This window comes from Pollicipes pollicipes, unplaced genomic scaffold (assembly GCF_011947565.3).
Source record: "Pollicipes pollicipes isolate AB1234 unplaced genomic scaffold, Ppol_2.1 Scaffold_2555;HRSCAF=2994_pilon_pilon_pilon, whole genome shotgun sequence".
NCBI lineage: Eukaryota > Metazoa > Arthropoda > Thecostraca > Pollicipedomorpha > Pollicipedidae > Pollicipes > Pollicipes pollicipes.
In genome coordinates, this window is record NW_023596136.1 from 42,791,347 (window position 1) to 42,816,732 (window position 25,386).

At 50.6% G+C, this 25,386-nt stretch overlaps 2 protein-coding genes across 2 annotated transcripts; one reads left to right on the plus strand and one right to left on the minus strand.

Annotated features, from left to right (window-relative positions):
* The first annotated feature begins 270 nt into the window (after window positions 1–270).
* LOC119112270 (uncharacterized) lies at window positions 271–9,849 on the plus strand. The gene is made up of 4 exons (XM_037236381.1): window positions 271–339; window positions 4,844–5,050; window positions 7,552–7,615; window positions 9,145–9,849. Exons 1-4 carry the CDS (start codon window positions 316–318, stop codon window positions 9,204–9,206), a joined length of 357 nt encoding a protein of 118 aa, XP_037092276.1. The 5' UTR covers window positions 271–315; the 3' UTR covers window positions 9,207–9,849.
* A 12,508-nt stretch (window positions 9,850–22,357) lies between these two features.
* LOC119109034 (MFS-type transporter SLC18B1) lies at window positions 22,358–24,264 on the minus strand. The gene has a single exon (XM_037232577.1). The coding sequence runs from the start codon at window positions 24,102–24,104 to the stop codon at window positions 22,689–22,691; it is 1,416 nt and encodes a 471-aa protein (XP_037088472.1). The 5' UTR covers window positions 24,105–24,264; the 3' UTR covers window positions 22,358–22,688.
* Between the last annotated feature and the right edge of the window lie 1,122 nt (window positions 24,265–25,386).

The following is a 25,386-nucleotide window of genomic DNA, read 5'->3' on the forward strand; positions in this document are numbered from 1 at the left end:
TGGAAGAGTGAACAGCGGCTAAATCCTAACGCTGTCTGCAACCAGCGCATGCAGACACGGTCATGCTGTCAGCCGAACCAGGCCTTGAACTGTCAGACTCGTACCGTCGCTCCTCTGCGACTGGCGGCGTTTTCCCGGACTGGCCGACACTTTCCCGTGCATGGGCCTTGCAGCAGCGGGCGTGACCAGCACGGGCGGGGCCTGGGTCATGGGCGGGGCGAGGTGATGTCTGGCTGGGGTTCCGAGCGGGCCACACAAGCGCATTTGTGTCGGGCGTGAGGGGCGAGGAAGGCTGCCGGTCTAACAAGAGCAATAATGCAGCTCAGCTGGCAACTGTGGGTAAGTGTCCGTCAGTTACATGCCACATGGTAACGGGCATGTGGATGAAAATCCTTTTCCGAATAATTAAAGCAAAACGGGTTATGATACTATGTCTTTCACTTAGGATTACCCTTTCAGATCCGACTACCGGGTGTCTTGTCACATGCAAGAGGTGTTTCAGCCCCCTCCTCTATCCTTTGAGATCCGAGTGCTCACTTGATGGATCGCTTCGCAAGGAGCTTGACGTTTCAAAACGAATTTCCTTGGTTTTTTCATGTAATGACTTTAAAAAGGGTGGCCAGGAAACAAAGTAAAAATGTCAGACGTGCGCCGTCAACGCTTCATGGTGTGACAATATCAAACTCCTAATTAGACCTGCGCAAAGTTGCGCATGGGTGCTTAACTGAAAATGCTTATCACTTTCTGACGCATGCTTATCCGAAACATGGCTGCTGAAAAATCAAAACTAAAATATTTATGCTGAATTTGAATATGTATGTGCATAACTAGTTCTGCAACATCATAGCTTGGCAACGTAGAGGGGTGACCCGAATGTAGAAACTAAATGTAGGCCGGAAAACAATACAGAACAAATGCAGGCCGGTATCAGCGATTTGTTCAGTTGAGCCACACCGATGCAATATTGGATAGCATTGAGCCTGTCAACCACGAGTTCCCGTTTTATTTATGATTGAATTAGCTTTAACTTTGGCGCACGAAAGGCGGGTTTTTATTCCCAACAAATGAGCATCTGCAAGTTGTCACTGTTCCCCTCATTCTCGACCGTAACGCTATGCACTAAAACGCTGTCATAAGTGAAGCAGCAGCCAGTAGCAATCTCCAGATGTGGCGGTATTACGGTCAAAACTTTGCTGATTAACTACAGTGTAAACAAAAATAGCACCTCTCATAAATATATGGCATCGGTGGGTAGAGTGGGTAGCTTTCCATTTGACAAACGGAAAACCTTTTTCGGAACACCTAATTCCTTCAAAGCGACCGATCAATAATTATTTTTGACCTAAAGGTGCAAGACGTTGCTGCAAGCCGTTCTGCTTTATACAATTTATGTATTTTTGTTGGACTTCGTGGTTTACACTGCGATAACTGTGCACTTTTGGATATTGCAAAGGATCGAAGTGACGTTAATGCGTTACAGCTTGACCGAATTATTATGAGCTGGCACAGCCTTTTATATGCCGTCATATAATATATATATATATATATATATATATATATATATATATATATATATATATGGCGTCTGGTGCGCTGTATCCTTTTCCTGCTGTTCACAAAACTCATGTCGCGACGTATTGGCGATAAAGGATTTGTTGAACCCGTCAAACGAGACGCGTGGGAACCGCAAGCCTATAATCCAGGCTCACGATTTCCCTCACATGCTGCACTGTCTCTCAGCCCGCGGCGGGGCCGCGATGTGTCGTCTCAGCCGAAGACAAACAGAACTGAACTTCGATGCCAGGGTCGTGTCACGGGCGCAGGGCCGAGATCGCGTCTCGTTGGTCCTGGTGCTGGGCCGGTGCTGGGCTCGTTGGTGCTGGGCTGGCGCGGCGCCACCCGACGTGCCCGCCCGTCGCGGCTGCATCGGCGTTTGCAGGGCCCAGGGTGACCCGGCCGTCCGGTCGTTGACAGCCCCTCGGGCTGTTGCGAGTGGGCCAGTCACGCGCCCGGCTGTGGTGTTGCGGAGCTGCACATCTTCTGGCTGTTAGTGTCTCGCTGGGCGCTTTCGTATCACGCGGCTTTGTCCTTGAACCGCCCGCCTCCGGCCATCGCCGCCTCTTGAAGCCGAGCTGTGGCTGTTTCGCAACTTAACACACATTAGCCGTTTTCACGCCAGCGTTTATTGGACTGGAATGTAATCTGGTCCGACCGCATTCTAAAGCAACCATATTCTTAAATGCATGGCAAATATGATAAACGGGGGCGACACTATGTTTTGCCGTTTGACCTGTGAAAATAGCTGATCAACTTCACTTTCGAGGCGTTTTTATTCCGTCATCATGTACCAATGTCTCTTTTGATGCTTGCGTGGTTGGCCACATGGGACCAAATCATAACGTATCAGAACTTTGAAATTCTAGATTCAGACCCTCATCAGCTTTACCGTGCTATGAATGGACGGCGTAGTAAGATTAAGGCGCAGGGGAAGCTAGGGGAAGACGAGGTATTGCGCAAAGATGCCTCCAGAAATGGCAGCAGGCCGAGGTCATATCACCGGAAGCATGCAGCCCCCCCCCCCCCCCCAAAGAAAAACGCTGCATTACATCCTTAACTCCAGCACACATTTGAAAAGTCTTGACGGAGGGGAGTCCAGGAGCAACGAAAGGGTTTGGGATGACAACACGGAGACGACTACCGCCAACAGCGGGCTTCAGTGGACAGGAGCGGCAGTAGGCCGCGCTTCAACCAACTGGCCATAGTGTGGATATGAGATTGAAGCGTGACCGATTGGGCAAGGGACTCTATAGTCTCGCCTTTGGAAAGCAGAATACGCCTACAGCCCCTGTCCATTCATTGCTATATGGGGAAATTTCATCATTTAGAGCACGAAACAAACAGCATTGTGGCAGACACTTAAATATGTCACTCACTTAGCATACTTCTCCATCACGCCAACAGGCACACTGCCTTCGCCTGTGCCGCAATGTTCGTGTATAGTTAACGGAGTAAAACATCATTCTATGAATTGTGCATGCACTGGGTACCCCGTTTTGCACTTCCTATACGCGGCCAACCATTTTCAAGTTAGAATTTCTCCGTATCGCATGTATGTCAGTCATTGTATTTTGTTAGTCGCTAGTTGCTCCGAGATTGGTCGCTAAAACTAAGTGCCCGCCATTTCTGCCAGCCTCTGACAGCCAACTTGCGGGGGATGCAGGTGGCGGCACGCAAGCCACAAGACCAGGATATCGTTCCGTATCAGATGATTTGTAAAACATTTCCCTGACATTGTGTTGTAATACTCCATCAATTGAATAATGGTATTAGCGGCGCGCCAGTTGTCATCTTTGAAGTTAGCTGCTTTGAATTATCCTTTACCAACAAATGCATTCATGACAGCATTAGCTTTTCTTCACTGCCCCCTCTGACCACGCTTGTTTTCTTCTTTTGTTTAGTACGTTTCACATTCTTTTTTTAGCTGGGAGCTCCGCGGCCTTCAATGCTTCAGTTACTAATGCCGGTATTAACGTAAGGTTCTGTGTGTCGCGGTTGACAAAGGTGGGCACTCTCGGTTACCTTTTGTTTTGTGTTGGTTGAGTAAGCAAAACCTTGACAATTGTGTCTAATCAAAAATATATATTAAATTTATACACGACTTTTCCTGTCAGACATGATTGGCCTTAAGTCTAATAAAAATGCAAAAATCATCGAGAGGAATCATAACTCGTTTAGTTTTTTTTTCTCCAAATTCAGCCCCATAGAGAGATCACACCGGTGAGATCACACCGGTGGTGGGGGTGGGGTGGGGGGGGGGGGGGGAATCTGCCCGTACCTGTCAAAAATTGGTTTAACTGAAAGCCCGTTCTGAATAACGCCAGCCCTTGCCCAACAAGCTTTTTCACCTTCGCTCTGCAAGTGGGCCTAAGAGGCCGCTATCCAAAATCTTGAAACTCAAGCAAGCTAGAAGAATGGAGAACACCATGGTTTAGCCGTGTTCTAGCCACTGACAGAGAAAACCATGGTTCAGAATGAAATATGACCAACCTTGCAATATTACGTTACACCTATCTGGGCAGCCATGTTTGCTGGATCTGCCCCGTCAAATCGTCTTCGGGTTTCCCTTGGTCACCAGTTACACAAAAATGTAGTGATATCTAGTTGCGTGGCTCACGTAGGTGTCGCAAACACTATCACGCAATCATAGCCGACATGCGGTGATAATGACACATCTTGATACGGTCATAATAATAAGCAGCATTCATCACAAACTATGGTAATGTAACTCAGCAGGCTGTCATGTTGTCAGCAAATGAACGTAACGTCTTGAACATCGAGCAAAAGTTTGCACAGGACATGGCTTGTCAGGCGGCTGACAGGCGCGCAAAAGTTACAAAGATGGCGTCGGCGGGAACACCGGCGGCCATTAGCAACGAACGAACAAAACGTGTGAACGTCCGCGCACAAGTCTACATAGCATCTACGCCGTGTTCTATGTCCTACTGCGATCAGAAACGAACACGATTCGATACTGGTGCTTAAATCACACGAACTCGAGAGACTGGTGACCTGACAGTCTCGTGGGAATGCAGAGGATCCTGCCAATTGCCATCCCAAAATCCGATGTCTAGCGCTTGCCGTCTGATTTCAAATTATTCGCCCAGGTTCGCGCGTCGATTATGCATGTTGACAAATACGCCCTACGCACTCCAGAATACGCAGTAAACAACGGAATAAACAACCGAAATGAACAATGTTTCCCTCAAGAACTGCACCGCTCTACGCCCTGGCGGTGTCACTTCCGACCTAACTCTGCCGTTGATTTGCCACTGGGCGTCGTCAGGTGTGGTCGCTGCTGCTGTCAGTGCTGGCTCCGCTCGGCCAGAGTCAGTACTGGTCCGGGTACGGCTCGGGCCCCGTGATCGCTCCGACCGCGCTGAGTGACGCTGCCAAGACACGCAGCGACGCCGACCTGGCGGCCGCCAAGACGGCCGCATCTTTCGGCCTCCGGATGTACGGCAAAAGCAAAGGAGGATCCAACTTCACCAAGGTATGCGACGCCTCTGTGATCGTTCCGCTGTTGATATGAGCACACTCGATATTATGAGTTAAGCGTTATAATGGCGACAGTGATCCACTCTGAATGTACTAGTGGGCAACGGCTAAGCGACGCTATCATGCAAACTTTGGTTGCGTTGTAAAAATCGACGTTTTGAGCCGTGCTTATGATCCCGAAAGCCGTTCGTCCAAGCGCTGCTCTTGTGATCTCGAGAGCAGTTCGTCCAAGTGCCGCTCTTGTGATCTCGAAAGCTGCTCGTCCAAGTGCCGCTCTTATGATCTCGAGAGCCGCTCGTCCCTAACCACGAGGTCACTTAACGCCGAGTCTGCGAGGGAGGAATACCAAAATCTGCACAAATCCCCCAAAATACTCTGCCCCCGTCCATGCGCTGTCAAAGTACACAAAAACGCCGAAGCTGGTAAACGTCAATACCAGCATGGACATGATTCCTCTAGAATCACTACGATCTAATCCGGCTTCGCTTGCGGTGTATCAAATCAATATCAAATCAATCAGGCATATCAACGTTCACTTAGACTTACCCCGGAAAGAAAAGTGACAAGATCTATCCGACTATCTTGTAAAGGTCTCCATCACAATGAGGCTGTCGTGTACTGCCTTTCCATGTACCTTCACATGGGAGCCTTGCGTGTCGTTCGAAAGAAAGAAGTCTGCAAAATCTAAACGCATCACAGATGGAAAACACGTGTTTCGAGGGTGGTCACACGCTTATACCTTTCCGTTTATCCCAGTGACATTTACATCACGTACATGGGTGATGTTAAGTACCTTATATTTTCCATCAAACATGGAAATTAGGCAACGGAAATAGCGAAGAATCCAATAACGCAAAGACTGTCAGATCGAAAGGTGTTTTGCCTAATTCGGCGCTGGCTGCATTGCTATGCGGTCAATAAATTTGCACATGAAGAAGCCTTTTGTAGTCTAAAAGCGTTTTGTACTTTTTATGTTTTACGAGCCATGTTTGTTTTATCTCATTGTTGTTATATTTCGTAGTTCATGAGATTCTAGAGGAGCGGGTGCAATTTTAACACATTTGCTTATTTATATAATTTGGCGAAGACTCGTGTTCTAAAATTGGGAGGAAAATTTGTCGGTTATGACATCATGCCTACCTCATCTATTAACACGCGTCTGCATGACCGGTTGAATGCGACGTGCTCGGTTGGAGGATAGGGTGTGGGGGGAGGGGTAGGGTTAATTTGACCTCCTGAGATCTCAAAGATGGAGAGATCTAAAGATACTAAATGCACGCAGTAAGAAGGTCTGTATGCATACTCACTGGTGTCAAAGTTGGAGGTACTTTAGAACAGAACCGTCGGATGAAAAAGGCAAACGGTGTAAAATTTCGGATCGGCGTCCGTAGTGCCTTCAGACCTCATCCAAGCACCTTTTATCTTGATGCTTGTTTCTAGCAAAGGATCAATGTTCATTTGAAGCCAGTGGCCTTATTTAGCGTTCACCTGGTCATAGTTAACGAAAACCTACAAGACTTTTTTAAATTGAACTAAGCTTGAATGATTACGTTAGGTGGTATGTTCTTAAAAGCAAAAGGTTGATCCGGGCCATTTTAGGTCAGCAAGCTCTGCTGACCTTCATGAGGTCCAAATTGGGTGACTGTTGACGTCCTGAGATCAAAAGGCTATTTTGAAAAGATGGGGGTAAAATTCTCCCTCCCTCCTCTTACCAGAGCGTGGGTTAATTTCACACCACTTCATTGTACATATGCAGTTGAAATTTAGCTGGTTTGCCAAAGTTTACTTAAGACATAACAGTTTGGCTGCCTCTTGCATATCACGCACCTTGTTATTCATTCGTCGCCTGGAATTTAAATGAGTGTCCGCTGCTCCGAACGTATTATGCTACGCGGGCTATCTGTTTGCTGACGGACAGTCTGCTAATGCCTTTCAAGCACCGGCCACGTCTTTGCCGCTCCGGTTCCAGTCAGAACAATGCCAGCCAACACCACCAATGCAAATAGAAAATTAAAGCCTCCTTTGTCGACAGGTCGATTCCCCAGAGCTCAGGCTGAAAGTGCGCGCGCGGAGAGCGTTACGGGTCCCCCACTGCAGTACGGGTATGCGCAGATCATTGTTTGACGCTTTGAACCACATACCCCTTGTGGTAATCGAAAAATTATGAGGCCACTTGTCCTTTAGGACCTGTCCCAACTCGGGTGGGCGCACACCGATTCTCCATCGGAGTGTGGGCCGCCTAACATGCCGTGACCCAAGCAAGAGTCCGCCTGGCTTTGAACTGTACGACCAGAATGTTGCAGACAATGCATCAGGTGGAAGATGGCCCCCAGACGTTCTCAACTCCGGTACTAACTCAGGTTGTGCAGACTATCTACCTCGCTCGCTGAACGCGTCCACGCTCTCATCCATTTCGCTGCGAAAGCAGCACATTTCTTCTTTTCTTATGTTTTAATGCGGAGGGAGAACCCTGAGGCTCTTGGCCTATGCCCACAGAACGTTGCATCGCCCTACAAGTACCAGGCGCCTGTTTTCTTCACGAGCCACAAGTCCCAGCGGGGTGAGTACACAGGGTACCCAGACAACGAGTCATAGCCAATACACTTGCGTAAAAAAGTACAAGAAGGGTCATCTGTTGTCATAGCCACTTCAAATCCTGCGGGAAGTTATGTGCTCCATCTGCTCGTTTTTTCTCAAGCATTGAACTTCATATGATCTGTCATAGATGTGGTCCAAGTCAATGCAATTTGGAGGCAACGTACGGATTAGTTTATCAGTCGTTCGCACTTTACTATCGAGATTGGTCTGATATGGGCATGCAACCCTGTTTTCAGCTCTGAAAGTGGTTTTGGTTGTGTTTTGGTCTGTGACTTTTCCTGTATAGGTTGTCTCTGCGGTTATAGTTCTTTGCAGTTATATGTTGTCTTTGCGGTACCCAGCAGGTAAAAGTCGAGTGAACTTAGATCGGAAAGTAAGAGTCCCTCGATTGCGATTTGCGGAAATGACCCGCTCCTCGCAGTGGGCAGACAATCACTATTATAAAACCTCTGTTGCGTGTGGTTTTGCCCCATTCTGTTAGAACCATCCAGTCTCTCTCATGACATACGACTTCCTTCACGGTGCCGCCAACAACATATGGACGCCGCTGCATCTCGTGTCATTGGCTGCCGCATATCCTCCGCTCTTAGTCTCAAACCACAAAGGTCCAATAATGCCCGACATCCCCAAGGCAGTACCTGCAGTCGCTTCCTTACAAAGCAAAACCTTTCGATGACTTTGTCCGGACGTGCGCTTCCCCAGAGATGCTGTTCTTTCTGTTGACACCTCCGCTACCGTTGCCACGGCATTCGCTTTTGCATTACGGAGAGCGCCTGCGTGTGGTGGTCGGTTTACACGCAGAATCACCCATGCGCAAGGGACCAGTGCCAATTAGTGTAGTTTAAATCATTCATCAGAAGTACATCTTTTCATTGAGGCCGGGAAGCAGGGGGGATGCATAGTTGGTAATGGTGTTTCAGGACACTGTGAGGGTTTCCGACAAGGCATGGTTGGCTCCTAGCTGCCCTCTGCAGCGACGTCCGGACGCGCTGAGCGGCACCGGTTCACTGAACGGACAAGACACCACTTACACGGCCACTCACGTCCGAGGCCAGTCGGTCGTGGGAAGTGCTGAAAAACTCGGGTCGAGGATCACGCCTGTAGTATGAGATTTCCTTTAAGCTCACGCATTTAGGAGCATTAGGCATACCACTATTATACGCGAGCATCACACCGCAGTCGGTCTGGCATAGTGGAAACTGCCACAACCTCAGTTTTGCTTTGTGTTTACCACTTATCATCGCGCATTTGGATGTGAAGCTACTCAAGGCCTTCTTCTCATTAAGCCTGCCGTTTAATCTTTTGCGTGCTTGACATTTCTGAACCTGTCTTATATCAGCACTGAAAATCTGTTGAAAAATATTCACACTGTTGTGTTGTTAGTACTTTTGTTCACACTGTTGTATTGTTAGTTATTTTGTTCACACTGTTGTATTGTTAGTTATTTTGTTCACACTGTTGTAGACATGGCACTTGTCTGTCACGTTTCAGATGGGCGATCCCCCACTTCTGGACCCGAACGACGACCAATTTTCTTTGGACAACACGCCTGAGTAGGTGGCAAAACGGAGGAGGTCTGTGCATGATCTACACCTACCAGCATGCAGATATTGAGACATCCTCTGCCAGCACGACAACACAACACACATGACTGCAAATTGAAGAACTTTGTTGGCATCCCATTCAAATCAGTTGCGTTACGATATGACAAGCGCGATGAAGATTGTTTTGCAATATCACAGCCGCAGGTTCCAATGTAATGTTTCAAAAAGAGCACGGAGCATTTTGGATATGTTCCGGATAAGCTTGGATATTCTTGGACATGCTTCTCGTACCAGCGTACTACCACTTGCTCTGAGGCAGGCGCGGTGCAAAGTCGAGCTCGCGAGAGCGAGCGAAAGTCGGCGCCCCTCCTATGCAAGAGTTTGTCGTGTCTGGCCCCGTCCGGCACTGCGCCAATAATACCGGTCTACTTAGTGGACTGGGCGCGGCCGCAGCGGGAGGTGTGACCGCCACGGGAGATTGCATGACGCCTGGAAGCTATCTGGGGTAAATCTGCAGCGGCTGCTCGCTCGTCGGTTTGCGGGCACCGCGCGCAGATGGAGGAGCCCTGTCGGCTGCCTTTCAATGTTCTATATCTGCAGCTTAGCGTATGTGTTCTGCTTTTTGTGGTGATCGGCATGTTGCTTTCATATAAAATCTGGTGACCAATGCAGGGCCTTTGGAAGAGAATGCTAGTGGTTCTGGGCGACGGATGAGCCTCTAGAGCTAGAGCAAACTTGACAAAATATGAAATACTGGAGATATAGGAAAGTGAACAACAATGGAAAAACACACTTACAGATGAGTCCTGAGATTACTCAAGAAAAATAACGCTCAGTGATGTTAAGACACCATAACGCACCTGTTCAAGTAGATTTCAAAGATAAAACGACGCACACATTTGTACCGAATGAGATCTTACCCAATCTGTAGGGCATCAGCACATCCGGCGGTTCAAAAACGTAACCCACGTGTCGAAATCCCAGCGCACCATATGCGCTGGGATTTCGGCACGTGGGTTACGTTTTTGAACCGTCAGATGTGCTGATGGAGCAACTATGCAGCACACACTGAGTCACATGCATCATGCTTACCACGGTGGCCTACGGGTATCCTGGTCCGAATCGTCCGCACCTAGACTGACCCGCTTACGATGCGACCAGCGCTTTCTTGATTGTGTGCATTACAAAGCATTACACGCAGGGAGCGTCCGATGTAAGCATTTCACGCAGGGAGCGTCCGATGTAAGCATTACTCGCAGGGAGCGTCCGATGTAAGCATTACTCGCAGGGAGCGTCCGATGTAAGCATTTCACGCAGGGGGCGTCCGATGTAAGCATTACTCGCAGGGAGCGTCCGATGTAAGCATTATTCGCAGGGAGCGTCCGATGTAAGCATTTCACGCAGGGGGCGTCCGATGTAAGCATTATTCGCAGGGAGCGTCCGATGCAAAGCTCAAGCGCAGGGAGCGTCCGATAAAACCCTACGCGAAGGGAGCGTCCGATGTCAGTTCTACGTGCAGGGAGCGTCCGATGTAAGGCTCACGCGCAGGGAGCGTCCGATGCACGGCTTACGCGCAGGCCAGATCGTCATGCGAAAGAGCTCTTCACGGATTGGATGCACCAATGCATTTGACTTCATCCGTGGATTTAACTGAAATGGATCGGGAATTCCCCATATAGCACGGAATAGGCTTGGACTGGATCTGAAAATTAGCCGGAGCAATGCATCGAAGTGCACTGCATGGTCAAATGTCACCTCAAGAAGTAGTAAATGTGCCCGAACATGCCGCGTATGGTATATGTGCTGCATTCCTATAATTGATGTTGAATCGGACTGCAGTCGATACATTAAAGAGGGTTGTAAAAAAGTGTTGTAGCTTTGATGAGCTTGTTCAGATTACATTCGCAATTTTTACAAAAAAAAGTGAATCGGTGGGTGAGTTTGAGTGGGTTTGGATTCGTTTGACCCGTATCTCGAGCATTTTTCCGTGAGCAGCCAATCATTTCCTGTGATATTCAACAGAGCGTAATTCAGATGGGGCAGCCTTTATTTCGCTGAAAGGATTTGGCTTACAACTACGTTTTTGAGCTTTGTATTCCCCAGCACGAAAACGCGTTCACTATTTTGGAAGTCAATTCTCCGCCAAGAAAAAAAAAACAGGAGAAATATTTTCAATCAAGTAATGCGGCCTCACCTCAGCGCACCGTAACGTTACCGAACGAGTACTGTGTCGTCGACACATACCAGTAATGTTACAGCTTATCTTGGCTTCATGTCTAGGCTCCAGATATTGCATAAATATTTCGTGGTAATGAGCGGGCGGCTGGTAAACGGGGAGGTATCTGATGAATCACGATCGCACCGCACAACATTCCACATGCTTGCGTAACTAGACAATGATGTTGCAATGGGTACAGTTGCAGCGAAGTGTTAAAGAGAGTGCTCTACATTTGTATGGGTTCTTTAACTGAAGTGGACAGATTGGAGATTTTTTGATACAGCTCACCGCCATTTCCTTTTTAAGACCTGCAAACCTCTGGCTCCTGGGCTAGAAGGCTGCAAAGATGTGGGAGGGTAATTGTCGGAAAGCATTTAAAGGGAACCTGGCATTCATAGCATCATAATGACGCCATTCAAATCCTGCCGTTCCATAAGCAATGCGGCGATCAAGGCCCAGAAAAATACATTGTTCGAGGTGTACATATCTGACGTTCGTGAGGACGATTTCCAGATATCGCAGCCGTCAATATTGTCTCTCATCTCATCTTCTCAATAAATATTGTCCAATGGACGATGCCGTAATCAAATAACGACGTATCGATGAACACAGTTAACAAGCAGAGAGCTTGTTTTGTTTAGACCAGGCTTTTCTGGTGAAAGGATACCATTAGTTATAACTAAACTTGTTTCATCATATATGATGCATGCTTTAATATCTTTAAATGTGAGACGTTCACGCTAAGTATATGACAACTTCAATGCTGATATCGTTTTTTGGAACGAATATGATAAAATGCGTGAGGGATGAAAAGCATTATAATTAAGTGATATAAGTAGGCAGACAAAGAGCAAATATGTATTGTTTGGCACTTTTCAACACTTGCTGGTGGAAACGGAAAAGAAGTATCGTTATACAAAAAGCCGCAGGTCAATACATCTGTTAGTCCCCGCTCTCGCATTTCGCCGTCACTCGTACTTAATCTTCTCAACCGTCATTCCCAACAAGTGCACCTTTATCACACAAGGAATGTGCCATGGCCTAATGCCCTCTCTTAACGGCAATGTTTCGCAACTGCAGGTATCGAAGCAAGCACCAGATATGATGGAATTAGCTCACTTATAACTATAAGTATGCCTTCAAGTTCAAAAGTATGCTCTGGACAATACCATTGCCTTTTCTGGTAAATATACGCCTGATCACGCCAGTCTTTGATCACGTTATCGTACCTTGTACAACATGGGTGGAGAGCCAATTGACACCGTCCTTTCTGGAAATCGTGCTCTTGAACGCCAGATATGAACGACTCGACCAGGTAATTCTTTGGCCTCGATCGTTGCACAGCGAATGGCAGAATATCAGTGACTTTCTTATGGCGTCATGGATGCCCGGGGGACCTTGATTTAATGTGCACGAAAAAGTCTGCACATCTTCGCGGCCGAGTAGCTCGGAAACTAGCTGAGTTTAGGTCTTAAGAAGGGCAAGGCTGTGAACTGCACCGAGCGATCTTCAAGTCGGCCATTTCAGTTCAAAACACCATACAAATGTGGAGGGCTCCTTTTAAACACAGCTATGATCGGAGGCTGGACCCAAAATTGCCCCTTGCGGAGGACGGGATCCAAGAGAGACCAGCCGCAACTCTGAGGGCACACCGAAAGAGGGACCAGTGGTAACGGCCGAGATCTGGACCCAAAAGAGACCAGTAGCTGTGTCGGAACCGTGACTCGGTTCCGAGAGTGATTGGTGACAGAGTGGGAGGCTTCAAGTCCAGAGCAGCCAGTGGGAGACATTGGAGACATGATCCGAAACTACCTGTGGTAACATTGGATGTGTCATGAATTTGTCTCATGATATTTCATCTCCCGCGCCCCTGAGGTTATCTCATGAGGTGAAGGTGTCTCATAAGTTGTGATGCCAGAAGGCTCAGAGGCGTCTTGAAATTCTGGCTCTTGGTGCGTACGATGTTTGAAACACATTATTATGGCGTTTTGTCATTGTTGATAGATTTCTGCCTGCATGTTTCATGAAAACGATTTTTAAAATTGAGCCTGGATTTCACTTATGGCAGAGGGGACTGAGCCCTCCCAGCAGAGCTACATGCTTATGTTCGTGCACACCTCAGCACAGGACTGAGCGACCTCAGGTGGCCGCGGGCAGCGCCACCTGGAGATCTGCGGCTCCTGCAGCCACCGCAGGGGGCGTCCTGGCTGTCGGCCACAGGCGGCGCCACGCTCGAGCAGCGTCAGATGGCGCCGTGACATCAGTCTGCGGCTCTGGGGCAGCCTGCGGACGAGCAGAGCCGTCAAGACCTCCCACGCGGCGACAATCTGCCACTCGGTTTGCACTGGCCGCAGTAGTAGGGGTAGCGGCGCAGGAGGACGACGCAGACAGTTGTACCTTGTGAGCAATGCTACGCAGCAAGTCGTCGTCGCTGTCACAGTTCCTGTATTGTGCAAACCATGCTAAATTGCTTGTCATTTCGGAATACGGGTAGAGAGTAGGGTTTCACAGATTGGATCCTAAATGCTGCTTCTGTTTCTTGAAGCCCATGGGTCCGGGTCCCATTTTTTCCGAGCCCATTTATTCCGGGTCCCATTTCTTCCGTGCTCATAGGGCGGGCCCCATTTCTTCCGAGCTCATGGGGGCGGGTCCCATGCCTTCCGGACCCATCTCTCCAGACCCCCAGATTCAGAACCGGGCCCCATGGTTTCCGTTCCCCAGGACGCTGGGGCCTGGCCGTGGCGCAGGTCGGAACGGCAGCGATGACGAGGAAGCTCTTTATGGCTGGTAGGCGGGCGAGGTGATGCTCAAGGCAAAGCTTCTGGCCGTTATGTCCGGGTCGCCTGTGACTGAGCACAGCTGCCCCCGGCATCAGCCGCTGTCCGGGCATTGCCATCCACAGGTGACCTCTCTCTGCCCAATCATGTGATAGCTATTGCATGAAGTAGACGGCTCCATCATATTTAGCTGACGAAAGGGATACACTCGTCGCCTCTTTGGTGAGTTCAGGTCTCCGGGTGCAACGCCAGAAGGAGGACGGAACTAGCGCACCATATGGCAGCTTTTCGATCATTCCGGGACGGCACGCGCTGCTATGCAGAGACGCAGCGGCAGAGACATGTTCCATCAATGCCCTCCCGACTCCACCCTCCCACGCCCTTTATAGGCTTGTTTTGATGAAGCGTAGCAACGGTGGCCATGTACGTGAGCAGTGTTTGAATTAAACTACCTCGGCGTTTTTAGCAAAATATTGCCATATCGATGCCCGATGTTGATCGGAACTTGAAGGCTTGATACAAATGCTCGACGTCGTGATAAATACCATTGTTGCTAAGAGTAACACATTTCTGCTAGAAACCGATCCTCATCACGTAAATATTTTTTGTTTACACGCGCGCAACGTTAACCTTATTTACCCTGATCCATATGGCTGTTGTCTGGCGTTTTTCCAGTACACCGGCATCATGCTCTGAAGGTCTGGATTTAGCAGAGAGTCGTGGGGAATAACAACGGTCCTTTCAAATACTGGTAGCACGTGTCTTGGCGTCGCTAAAAATGTCAACAATTATCACGATAGCGCTAAGGAGAAGTCCAAGCCTGAGCTTGGTTACATTATTAGCTCGCCAGTCATTTTCAGACAAGGGCAGTCCACTTAAGATCTGTTTGAAAATGACTGACTGTAAGTTCAGTCCTGACTGGCAATTTTTATCGAGGATACCGATGACTTTCAGTGATTCGTGGCTTTTGCAATTGCGACCAAAGCGTTGCAAAAAATGCAAATAGTAGGTTTCGAGTTTCCGCAGTTAACAGGGATATGTGCTTGTGTATTTGTTAAATTCAATTTATCTCAGTTTGGGGCGCAGCTTATTGTATTCCACATTAGTTTTGGACAGGCGGTAATAATCATTAGCTGGCTGATTGCTGGCGGAGAAGTCTGGCAGTTTGTATCAGCTTTTTATCGGCACGCCAGTTTTGTAAAACAGGACAAGTGTATTTGCACACTGCTCTTGCACGCTGAGATTTGACATCTACGTATGGTATATACCCTTTGGTGCAGTCGTAATTTTTTAAATAGTGTGTTTTTGAGTCACAAAATGTGTTGTCCAAAACATACCTGGCTATCGCAAAGAATTTACACATCGGTTTCCGACACACCGCAATTTCATCGGCAAAGCAGACGCGTCTCATCTAATGCAAAACAAAACATGAGTGCGCTACCACGCACCATTCAAGGTAACAGTTCAAAACCTTTCCCCAAATACGCTTAGGCAGATGCATTCATGTTGAGAATCCCTTTTCTGCGCTCGTTTCAATGAACATCCATTGCGAGTCTGCTGCACTCCTGAGGTGTACTGTACCTCACTGCTGTACTCCTGAGGTGTACCTCTGTACAGTACAGGAGTCTGCTGTACTCCTGAGGTGTACTGCACCTCACCGCTATACTCCTGAAGTGTACTGTACCTCACTGCTGTACTCCTGAGGTGTACTGCTGCACTCCTGAGGTGTATCTCTATGCAGTACAGGAGTCTGCTGTACCCCTGCGGTGTACTGTATCTCACTGTAGTGCATCTCGGCGGAAAGCGACCGCTACGGTCCAAACGTGTGGGAAACGAAACACCCGTCGTGCCAATGTCATGCGCAGTACGGTCTGGTTGTAACAGCGTTGCAATCTCTTCAGCGATCACGTGACTATGCTGTGGCATGCATACTTGGCGCTCAGTGAGCCCTCACATGCTCAGTCAGCCTTAGTTACTCTGAACGGCATGGCTGACGATGTTCCTCCGCTCAAAGGTGCGCTATCACTCTGGCCTAAAAATGGTTTTCAAACACAGCACCCGTGCAGCATCCGTTGTGCCTACAGCTGTGATGCAATAGAACACATTCGGCAGCATTGATGACTTCTTTGCACTTTTGCACAATTGCATGCAGTTATGATGTCCATGAAATGGTTTCACAAATTTAACATTCAGTTTATTCCAACTTCTTCGGGGGCGCATCTGCCTTGCGGGTGCTGAGGGCACTTCCCGTCTCCCGAGGAAGATCACCGGACATGACCCCCTGAGTTTTATTATTATTTTTACAGACCTTAAGCTAACAAAAGTAGAAGCAAGAAGCCACCGGAAGATGCAATCCTGCATGTAGCTTAAGTCGAGAAGCAGAAAGAACGAGGCATTAGATAGCTATACGGAGTAGACGACCCGGACCACTTGTTTCACAGTCGCTCAGAGAGCTCTTTCTAACCCTATAGCACTCAGGGCTGCGGTTTTTTTTATTGTTTTTGCTGTTCAGAGATGGCTATTGAGGACCCCGTGAATGTAGATTGTACATCAAAATGGGGTCAAAGCTGTGTATCGACACTGCCAGTCCACAGTCGCCTGGGAATGTTTAACCTTCATTCAAAATTGAATAGTGAAAATATTTGGCCAGATAGTTCTGAATATGCGCGCTCAGAAGTCTTGGCACCAGAAACCTTACGTCCGGTGTTGTAGGCCGTACGTCGTTGTTTCCTCTCCCTCCCCCCCTCCCCCCCCCCCCCCCCCCCCCCCGGTTAGCGTCAGGCAGTCGCCGACGAACAGTCGGAAAGAAAGATATATCTGAAAGGAGTGCCTTTGTATGCTTAATAACATTAATGAGTACGTTTAGAAGACTGAGGAGAATATTTCCCCGTACGATGGTTTGATTAACAACAGGAGCGGATTAGCATTCACAGCGTTGCAAATTAAGCCCCGGGAAAGTGTCCTTGATCAATGTTAAGGATCACTAAGCATCGAGTGCTCAGAGCTCTAGCAAAAGCGCCCTCTGAGCAAGTGGAAAGAGCCCGACACCAATGTGAAGGGCCCTTGTGCAACCGAGAGTACTTCCCGGCAGGTTGACATGTGGGGCCCTTGGATATAGCGCGTGGGGCTTTTCGCGCAAATGGGAAGAGCCCTAAAGGGCCTTAATCAAAAACAGTGTCCCAGCATGTCAGCAGAAAGGACCGCGACAGCATGCTCGGCCCTCTAAGAAAATGCTGATAATCAAATGCGACGTTAAGGGTCCCTTAGCGATCGGATTGACCCGACAAATGGACATACCGGCCCCGGCAACAGCGTAGGGCCTACGGACAGCGTGACGAGCCTCAAAGTCGCCCTCAATCATCATCCTCTCAGCCATTACTCATCACCCAATGCTTCTTTTTGTCTGCTCACGGGTCTTTCACTTTCGCTTGCGACTGTTCTTCGTCGCCTGAAGGCCCAAACATTCCCAATTTTGTTGCATTTGTTTTAGAACACCGCGCCCATTCGGCCAGTTTTGGGCCCCTTCGAAACCTATGGGCCCCCCCTTGGGACCCAGGGGGGCATAATTCCGTGGCTCCCTCTCTGGATCCGCCACTTGCCAGAGCAGGGGACGGGGCCCAAACAACACCGTAGAGCCCTTCAAGCAAAGGAGAAGTATCGAGACGCCTGAAATGTTGAGCGCTCAAAAGACCGAATGTGCCAGGGCGGGTTAGCAGATGGGGCATCCGATAAGAGCACAGGACTCTTCATTCAAGTAGGAAAACCCAAGATTCATTGTGGGGGGGGGGGGGGGTCGGCAGATCAACGGATGGGGTCCCCCGACAACAATGTACGGACATTAAAACAAATGGGAAATACCCCAGACCCAATGTGGAGGCCCCCGAACGACTGAGTGTGCGCGAGCAGGTTAACAGATGGGCCTCCGACAAGAGCGCAGCCCCCCCCCCCCCCCGCAAGTGACAGGAATCCGGAACGGCCCTAGAACAATGAAGAGCGCCAATAAGCATATCGCATGTGTGTCGGTACTCGGCAGGAGCCTGGCTAGACGGCGCCGTGTCAGACTCCGAGCTCGATGTCGGATTCCAGCGACACGCCTGGTTCCGCCGAGGTCGTGGGTCTGTAGGTGGTGGCGTGGTATGTGCTGTCTGCACAGGGCTGCTGCCGCTGCGCCTGCCAGACCCGGACCACAAAGATGCCGCTGATCCGGCTGCGGGATGTATCGGTTACTCTGGCCGTGTGTTACCGCCCTCCCAACGACGACGCTGTAATTGACCGAATAGCTGCTGCCCTTTCCACAGTGAAACCAAAGAACCGCAGAGCCGTCGTCGTTTAAGATTTCAACCTCGCTCAAATATATTGGACTTCGGCGGCAGGCGGCGCCGCTCCCGACCTGTGGACAGCGTCGAACCGTGCCAGCACATTCGTCGACACGTGCCGCTTGCTGGGTCTGAAACTGTGGGTCTACCCAGGCCACTAGGGTAGGGAACATTCCGGACCTAGTGCTATATCGCATGCCGTCGCAGGTCGATGTGCAAAACGGTCTTCTGAGCTCAGATCACCAAGATACCATTGTCATTCTCAGTGCGCCGGCAAGCGGTCCGCCTGTGGCCAACCGGCGCACTGCGCTCAACTATAAGAGACCTAACTTCGACGGTGGCGCCGGAGTCTATCCCTGACCCCGTAGGGCTGCTGGATGACGTCGAAGCTGACCAAGCAGTTGACACCTCCCACGTACCGCTTGAGCTGGCCATGATCGACCACGTACCCGCGGCGATCCTCCCGCGCCGCGCTCTCCAGCTAAACGAGGCAGGTTTCCGATGACCTGCGGAGAAACTCCAGCCCAGCGACCACGGCTGAGTTTGTGAACCGGAAACGTCATTTGACGCCAGTGCCCAAATCCTAGTACTCTTAATATTTACATAAACCACCGACGACTTCAAAACTAACCGCAAGCGGTACTGGTGTTTTTCGAAATGTGCTGCGAAGAAATCATGCATAGCACCGGTCTTGTATAACTCCGAGCGGACTCACGTGTCGGGTGACATAGCTGGCGATGTCGCGCTGAATGGCTCGTTCGCTCTGAAATTGGCTAATGATCGTGCGCCAAACCCTCCAGATGCTCTATACTGCTTAGTCTAGTCCATGAGCCAACTGACGGTCTCTGAGGCACCTGTGCGATCGGCGATAACTATGGTCGGTTCCATCACGGCCTGTGAGACTGGCGATATCAGTTCTCACTTAACCGCCGAATGCACGGACGAGTCCGGTGAGCTCAGCTCACCAGCCCACCAGTGAGCCGCCCAGCTCACCAAGATTTGTACTCTTTTGGTTGGTGAGTTCTGGTATCTGCCCGGGGATGGTGAAAGCAAGCAAGCATCGCATCACTTTTCAAGAAAGGCGACAAAAATGAGTCGTCAAGTTACGGAATAATATCCCGGTTTCCTCTCTTCGGGGCAAACTGGAACGGCTTACGTATGATGAGTCCCGCTATGTCTCGCCTGTACTGCGCCCTCATCAGCATGGCTTATTCCTAGACGCTCGTGCAGCGCAAACTTCCATGTTTACATTCAGTCGGCTTGGGAGGCCATTTCGGCCGGATACCAGACGGATGCCATGTGCAATGCATATTCAGCTGCTTTCCAGACCGTTAACCTGCGCCTGAACGCGGAGATTGACTTACCCCCCCCCCCGCCCCCCTCGGATCTCCAACTTTCAGACGTCGTATGAGAACAAAAAGATACCGTTGCAAATGTGTCGTCAAATTATGACGAATGCACATCAAAGTTGTTTGACCTTAAGTCAACTGTGAGGTTAACAGACGTCATGAAATGCCAAGAGAGGTCGTTCTGATAGGTGCGGTTAAAACCCATGTTAACACGCGCTCGAGTGGGGGTCAACTTGCCGCCCCCCCCCCCCCCTGAAGTTTTTCCAGCATGTTTTCCGAACGGCGCGGTGCAGCCGCGCCAAATTTTGCACAGCTGTAGGCAATTGGATAGCGTATCGTGGCAATAAATTTAAAGGTACTTTGTAAGGTCACGGAACAACGGCAGGTCAAGGTCAGGCCATGGATTCTGCGAGATCAATTTCTAGAGAATCGTTCAATCTGATGCATCAACGAGTGTTAGACGATTCATCTCTGAGATACTTTCTTAGGTAACGCAACAACTGACGCCCGTATCCGTTTTAGAGCCATCCGTATATGTGATTTTGTGTCCCTGATGCGTTTTCATATGTTGTAAGGCTGTAGCTCTAGTAACACGTGGTACCACATCTTGTTTCCAAGCCTGCACCGAAGACACGCCGATGGCTGTCGACACTAGCGTCCATGGAGAGGCTGGCAGGCTGGATGGACGCGTCACACCCCGGAGACTCAATCCACGCCCACGACGGGCATCATAAACACGCTGGCAAGAACGCTCGGCGCTCCGTGTTTGGTCACCGTGGGAAAGATTTAATGTTTTGCGTTAAAACATAGCACTATGTATTGGATGATCCGGGAGTTGCGCCAGTTTGTTAGCGTACCGTAATCCTAACAACTTCCTACCGATCGCTAGCGACGGTTCATTGGCTTCAACGACCAAGCTAGCTGCTGGAGACATCCGAAAAGCACCAGTGATAACTCAACCGCAGTATGATGTACCGTATTTAAGGTATTTTAACATAATTTGAGGCACCGGCATGTGCAAAACCGCCATAGTCAAGCTTGCAGCGTAACAAACAGTGGTACAATAATAAAACACGTTTTTCTGTCAGCCCGTAAGATGCTCGCGCGATACATTTCAGAATGTTCAGAAATTTTAACCAGCTTTCGCTAAGAGTTTTAACATGCTGACAGTACGTGAAATGGCTGTCAAGTTGCATTACGAGAAAACGCGCACTTGCTTCAGATGGTATTTGCTTGCTGGAACATTTCCGACGTCGGCAAAAGCGTACACCTTGTGTCTTCGCCGACGATAACTGGAGTCCGTTGAGCGTTTCCCGTGCTCCAGGCACCCCCTTCGGAGCCTATCATGGGATCCTATGGAGCCCAAGTGAGGAGGGGCATAGCCCTGTGGCCCCCTCTGGAGCAGCCACTGAATGTGGAACGGTCGTTTTAAAAATACGTTTCGTTCCTTGTTGAGTGCAATATGCTGAACAGCGCTCACGCAGACACGAATCCTGGCACTCGCCCCTGCTTGTGAACGGCGAACTTTGGCAGAGAGGCTCGCACGGCCAGTATTTCGGGGGAACACTGCTCGCCCACTGTGTACATGCATGTCTTCTACTTGTTGACGATTCCCTGTTTTGTGTCTGAAAAGATAAAATGCCTTGTAGCTGCATCGCTTGTGTATAGCGCGGTACACATATATGCATAGTTTGGGCATAAGCATGCTGCTTAGCTTTATGACCCGGACATTCTTTCCCGCCAGAGGCCTCCGGTTTCGCCCCAACCGCTACACATTCGGCACTACTTGAAAAGGAGTTAGTAAGTGAGCCAGTCACACTCCGTCAACATGCTGCACGATCAATCCTTTATGGTACCAAAAGGATTTTACCCCAGAAATGTCGTGCTTCACAGCGATTGTCAAAAGACACATGTGAGTCTAAAACAACAAACATGCATTATGTTCATACTGTTGGTAGATACACTCTTGGTTGCGTACGCCTGCAATGCCGCCTTTTGGAACTAGAAGGCATCAGTCATCCTGCAGCAGTCCAACGTAGCTACATGTCAAAGATGGCTTCGTCATTAGCACGGCGACACTCAGCTGTTTCTACAGAGGCTTTGTGCTATGGTGGGGTAATAAGTTGGAGGGAGGGCTTAGCGTCATTAACGCGTTTTCGTCATGATGCTGCGTCACTAATGCGTTTTCGTCATGGTGCTGCGTCAGTAACGCGTTTTCGTCATGATGCTTATAGGATAAAAGACGGCAGAGAAATTGGTGGCAAACTTATCGCAAATGTTCCATTTGAATCAATACAGAAGTGCCCGTGCACTTAAAATGCTATATAGTCGCTCGGGAACTTCATAGAGTATTTATTTAATCATTGTGCGTGCGTGCGTGTGTGCGTGCGTGCGTGCGTGCGTGCGCGCGCGCGCGTGTGTGTGTGCGTGTATGAGAGAGAGTGAGAGAGAGAGAGAGAGAGAGAGAGAGAGAGAGAGAGAGAGAGAGAGAGAGAGAGAGAGAGAGAGAGAGAGAGAGAGAGAGAGAGAGAGAGAGAGACCAATTGTTCGAGAAGTTATCTCGTGTAACGATATACTACAAAGCGCACTTCCGAGCTTCACAGAGCACGCATTTCAGTTATCTACGACACTTCTCGATGCGACGAGATCCGAAACTGGAGCTCTGCTCCTGACAACACTCAGGACAGTGGTGTTGATAACACGATACGGGCAAGGACCACGAGGACCTTCAATTGTTTACGAATGTCATGCGAAGCCTTCAGTTTAAAGATCAGTGGCCTGTCGTTTCCCGCTCTTGGAAGATTTTGCTCCATATTCGGACCATTGAGGCTTCACTCCGACCTATTGGGCATTGCGATTGAGCAGCGGGGGGAACGAGACTCGAAGTACACCCTGAACGCCTGGATGGCCGACGCTGTGGCAACCAACAGCGTCCAGCCGGCCAGCGCTGTTGTCATCACCGGAAAGCTTGATGCGTCGATGATCATGCCACCCGCAGTGGGCCCCACCACATTGCCCACTGAGAACACCGTCCAAAATACGCTGGACACGAACGACTGTGTAACAACCGTATTTTCGAGTCCGCCCGCCAGGCAGGCCTTGAAGATCTTGTTGAAAAGCGGGATGAAGGTTCCGCCCTGCGAGATTTCCTTAACGGTCAGGCCGACTCCGAGCAGCCACCAGGAGGGGTGCAGACCGTACAGCAGCGGTGACGGCGCCAGCAGCAGCAGCCCGAGTGCCGCGCCCACCAAGCAAGGCGTCGTCAGCGCGTAAGTGTTGTGCAGGGAGTCGTGCACCCGCCCCCAGGCCGCGCAGAAGACGGTGAAGGCGCCGGTGGCCACCAGGAAGTAGAGCCCCAGCTGCGCGGGCGTGATGCCGATTGCGACGAACACGTACGGCTCGATGCTCGGGTCGATGGCCGTCCAGTTCATGGAGACGGTCAGCAGCATCACGCAGCACAGCCAGACCTCGGCGGAGCCGACCAACACGCGCAGCATGGGCCAGAGCCGGCCCGTCTGCCGCACCGGCTTGCACACGGACGGCATGAGCAGCGCCGTGAGTCCAGCGCACGTCAGCATCAGCACGCCGAGCACGTAGAACGGCAGCCCATAGCCGCCCAGCTGGTACAGGCCGCCGCCGATGGCCGGACCGAGCGAGATGCCGACGCCCGTCATCGTCTCAGTGATGCCGACGGCCGTGTTGGTGCGCTCCAGGAACTTGTTGGCGACGACGGTGAGCGCGGCCGTGTTGAGCGCGCTGATCGCCACCGCCTCCACCACGCGCGTCACGAAGCAGGCGGCGATGAAGGCGCGCGTGTCGCCGATCATCGGCAGCACGCCAAACGCCACGGTCGAGACGCCGGCCAGCGCCAGGCCGAGGCTGTAGCTGCGGCTGGCTCCGACGCGAGGCACCAGGCGGCCCGTCAGCGGATACACCACCAGCTGTGTCAGCGCGAAGCAGCTGAACACGGCGCCTGTCACCGTCTGCGAGACGCCGCGCTCGCGTGCCTCCAGCGGGAAGAACGGGATCATCAGGGCCACCAGACAGCCGCCCATCAGACTGCCGGAGCACAGGCAGGCCAGCAGCACCTTCTGCTCGCGACTAAACGACGGGGACGAGCCGGTAGCGTCGGACGGCCCGGCGTCCGGCGGTGGCTCGCGCTTCGCACACGCCTCGTAATCGCTATCGTGGAGGCGCCCCAGCAGCCTGGTCCGGTCGCTCACGCTCTCACCATCACTCGTCGTCATGTTCGTGTTGAGACGAGTCTCCCGCCGCTCGTCGCTTTGTTCTGCTCGTCGTCGCGGCTATGCTGTCACTGGGGACAGCTGCTGCACACTGCGTGCCCGTTGGCTCCTGTAGCACCTGCTGGCCGAGCGCCGCACAGCTCCCGGCGCGCCTAGCTCACTGCGCGCCCAGCACTGGCCGGCGCCCGAGCAGGTTTGACCGTCACACAGCGGCGGCCCCATTGCCCGCGGCCGCCAGGGGCGGAGTCAGCGACAGTACTGGGTAGGCGTGGTCCGACTGGAGATGCTCACCGTGACGCAGGGGCTCCGCACGCGCCGACGGACGCTCGTCTTGTGTCCGACTCAGCAGTGGCAGCAGCGGACGATGTGACCGACGCAGCGCCACGATCTGAGCCCGCCGCTGCCGCCCACTTCACGACTTGCGGCTTCGGCCCACCACACGGTGCGGACAGGTGCCGACGAGGGAGAAGCCCCGTCGTGTCACTAGCTATCTTGTTTCTGTGCACTTATTCCCAACAAATAACATGTTTCAAGACTTCTGCGATAGTGTGGGGAGTGGAAACAGTGGCATGTGTCCAGAAAAATGTGCTGGTCGTCGCACGATTAGAGACAGGTAGTTGGATCCATCACAAACCTGAGCATATTTCCTGAACCGTCAGGAGCACATTGGCATAATTGCACAAGGCCATGGGCCCTGACCTTTGCCAACTTCCTACCATACCCTATCTGCGGACATTTGTGCGACCTTGCCCTGGGTATATGTTATCGACGTCCAGTCTGAGCTAACAGCCGCCGGAGACATCTGCAGGCGTGCTGAACGGCTGACATAGTACTCTATCGTGGCCGCAGATCGGCCATCCGATAAGCCCCGGTATGCACGTTTTTCAGATGGTTTGCAAGGTAGCAATGTCGTTTGCATAAAACTGAAGGACGGAAAAAGCTTGATGAACTGAGATGCGGACGGCGGCCCCGCGGACAGTCTGAGGCCAAGTACGCTGTGAAGCCCAGCGTCGTCACTGTCGTGGCGTTGGAAGGTGGTCTAATGCGGTAGAAGGATTACAGGTAGATGGTGACGGTGTGCTAGATTCTTGATTGTAACGCATGGGTGTCGATTTATATTATTTTGGGTTGGCCGCTATGTCCCCCTCCAGTCTAATTACCCCTCTCCAACGGTGAATTTGGTAAAACATCCAAGGTCATCTTTTAGGGTCAAAGTCACACTCACAGGACCGGGAACGCTAAATCACCAACCGATTTTATCTTTTCAAGCATCAGAATACTGCCC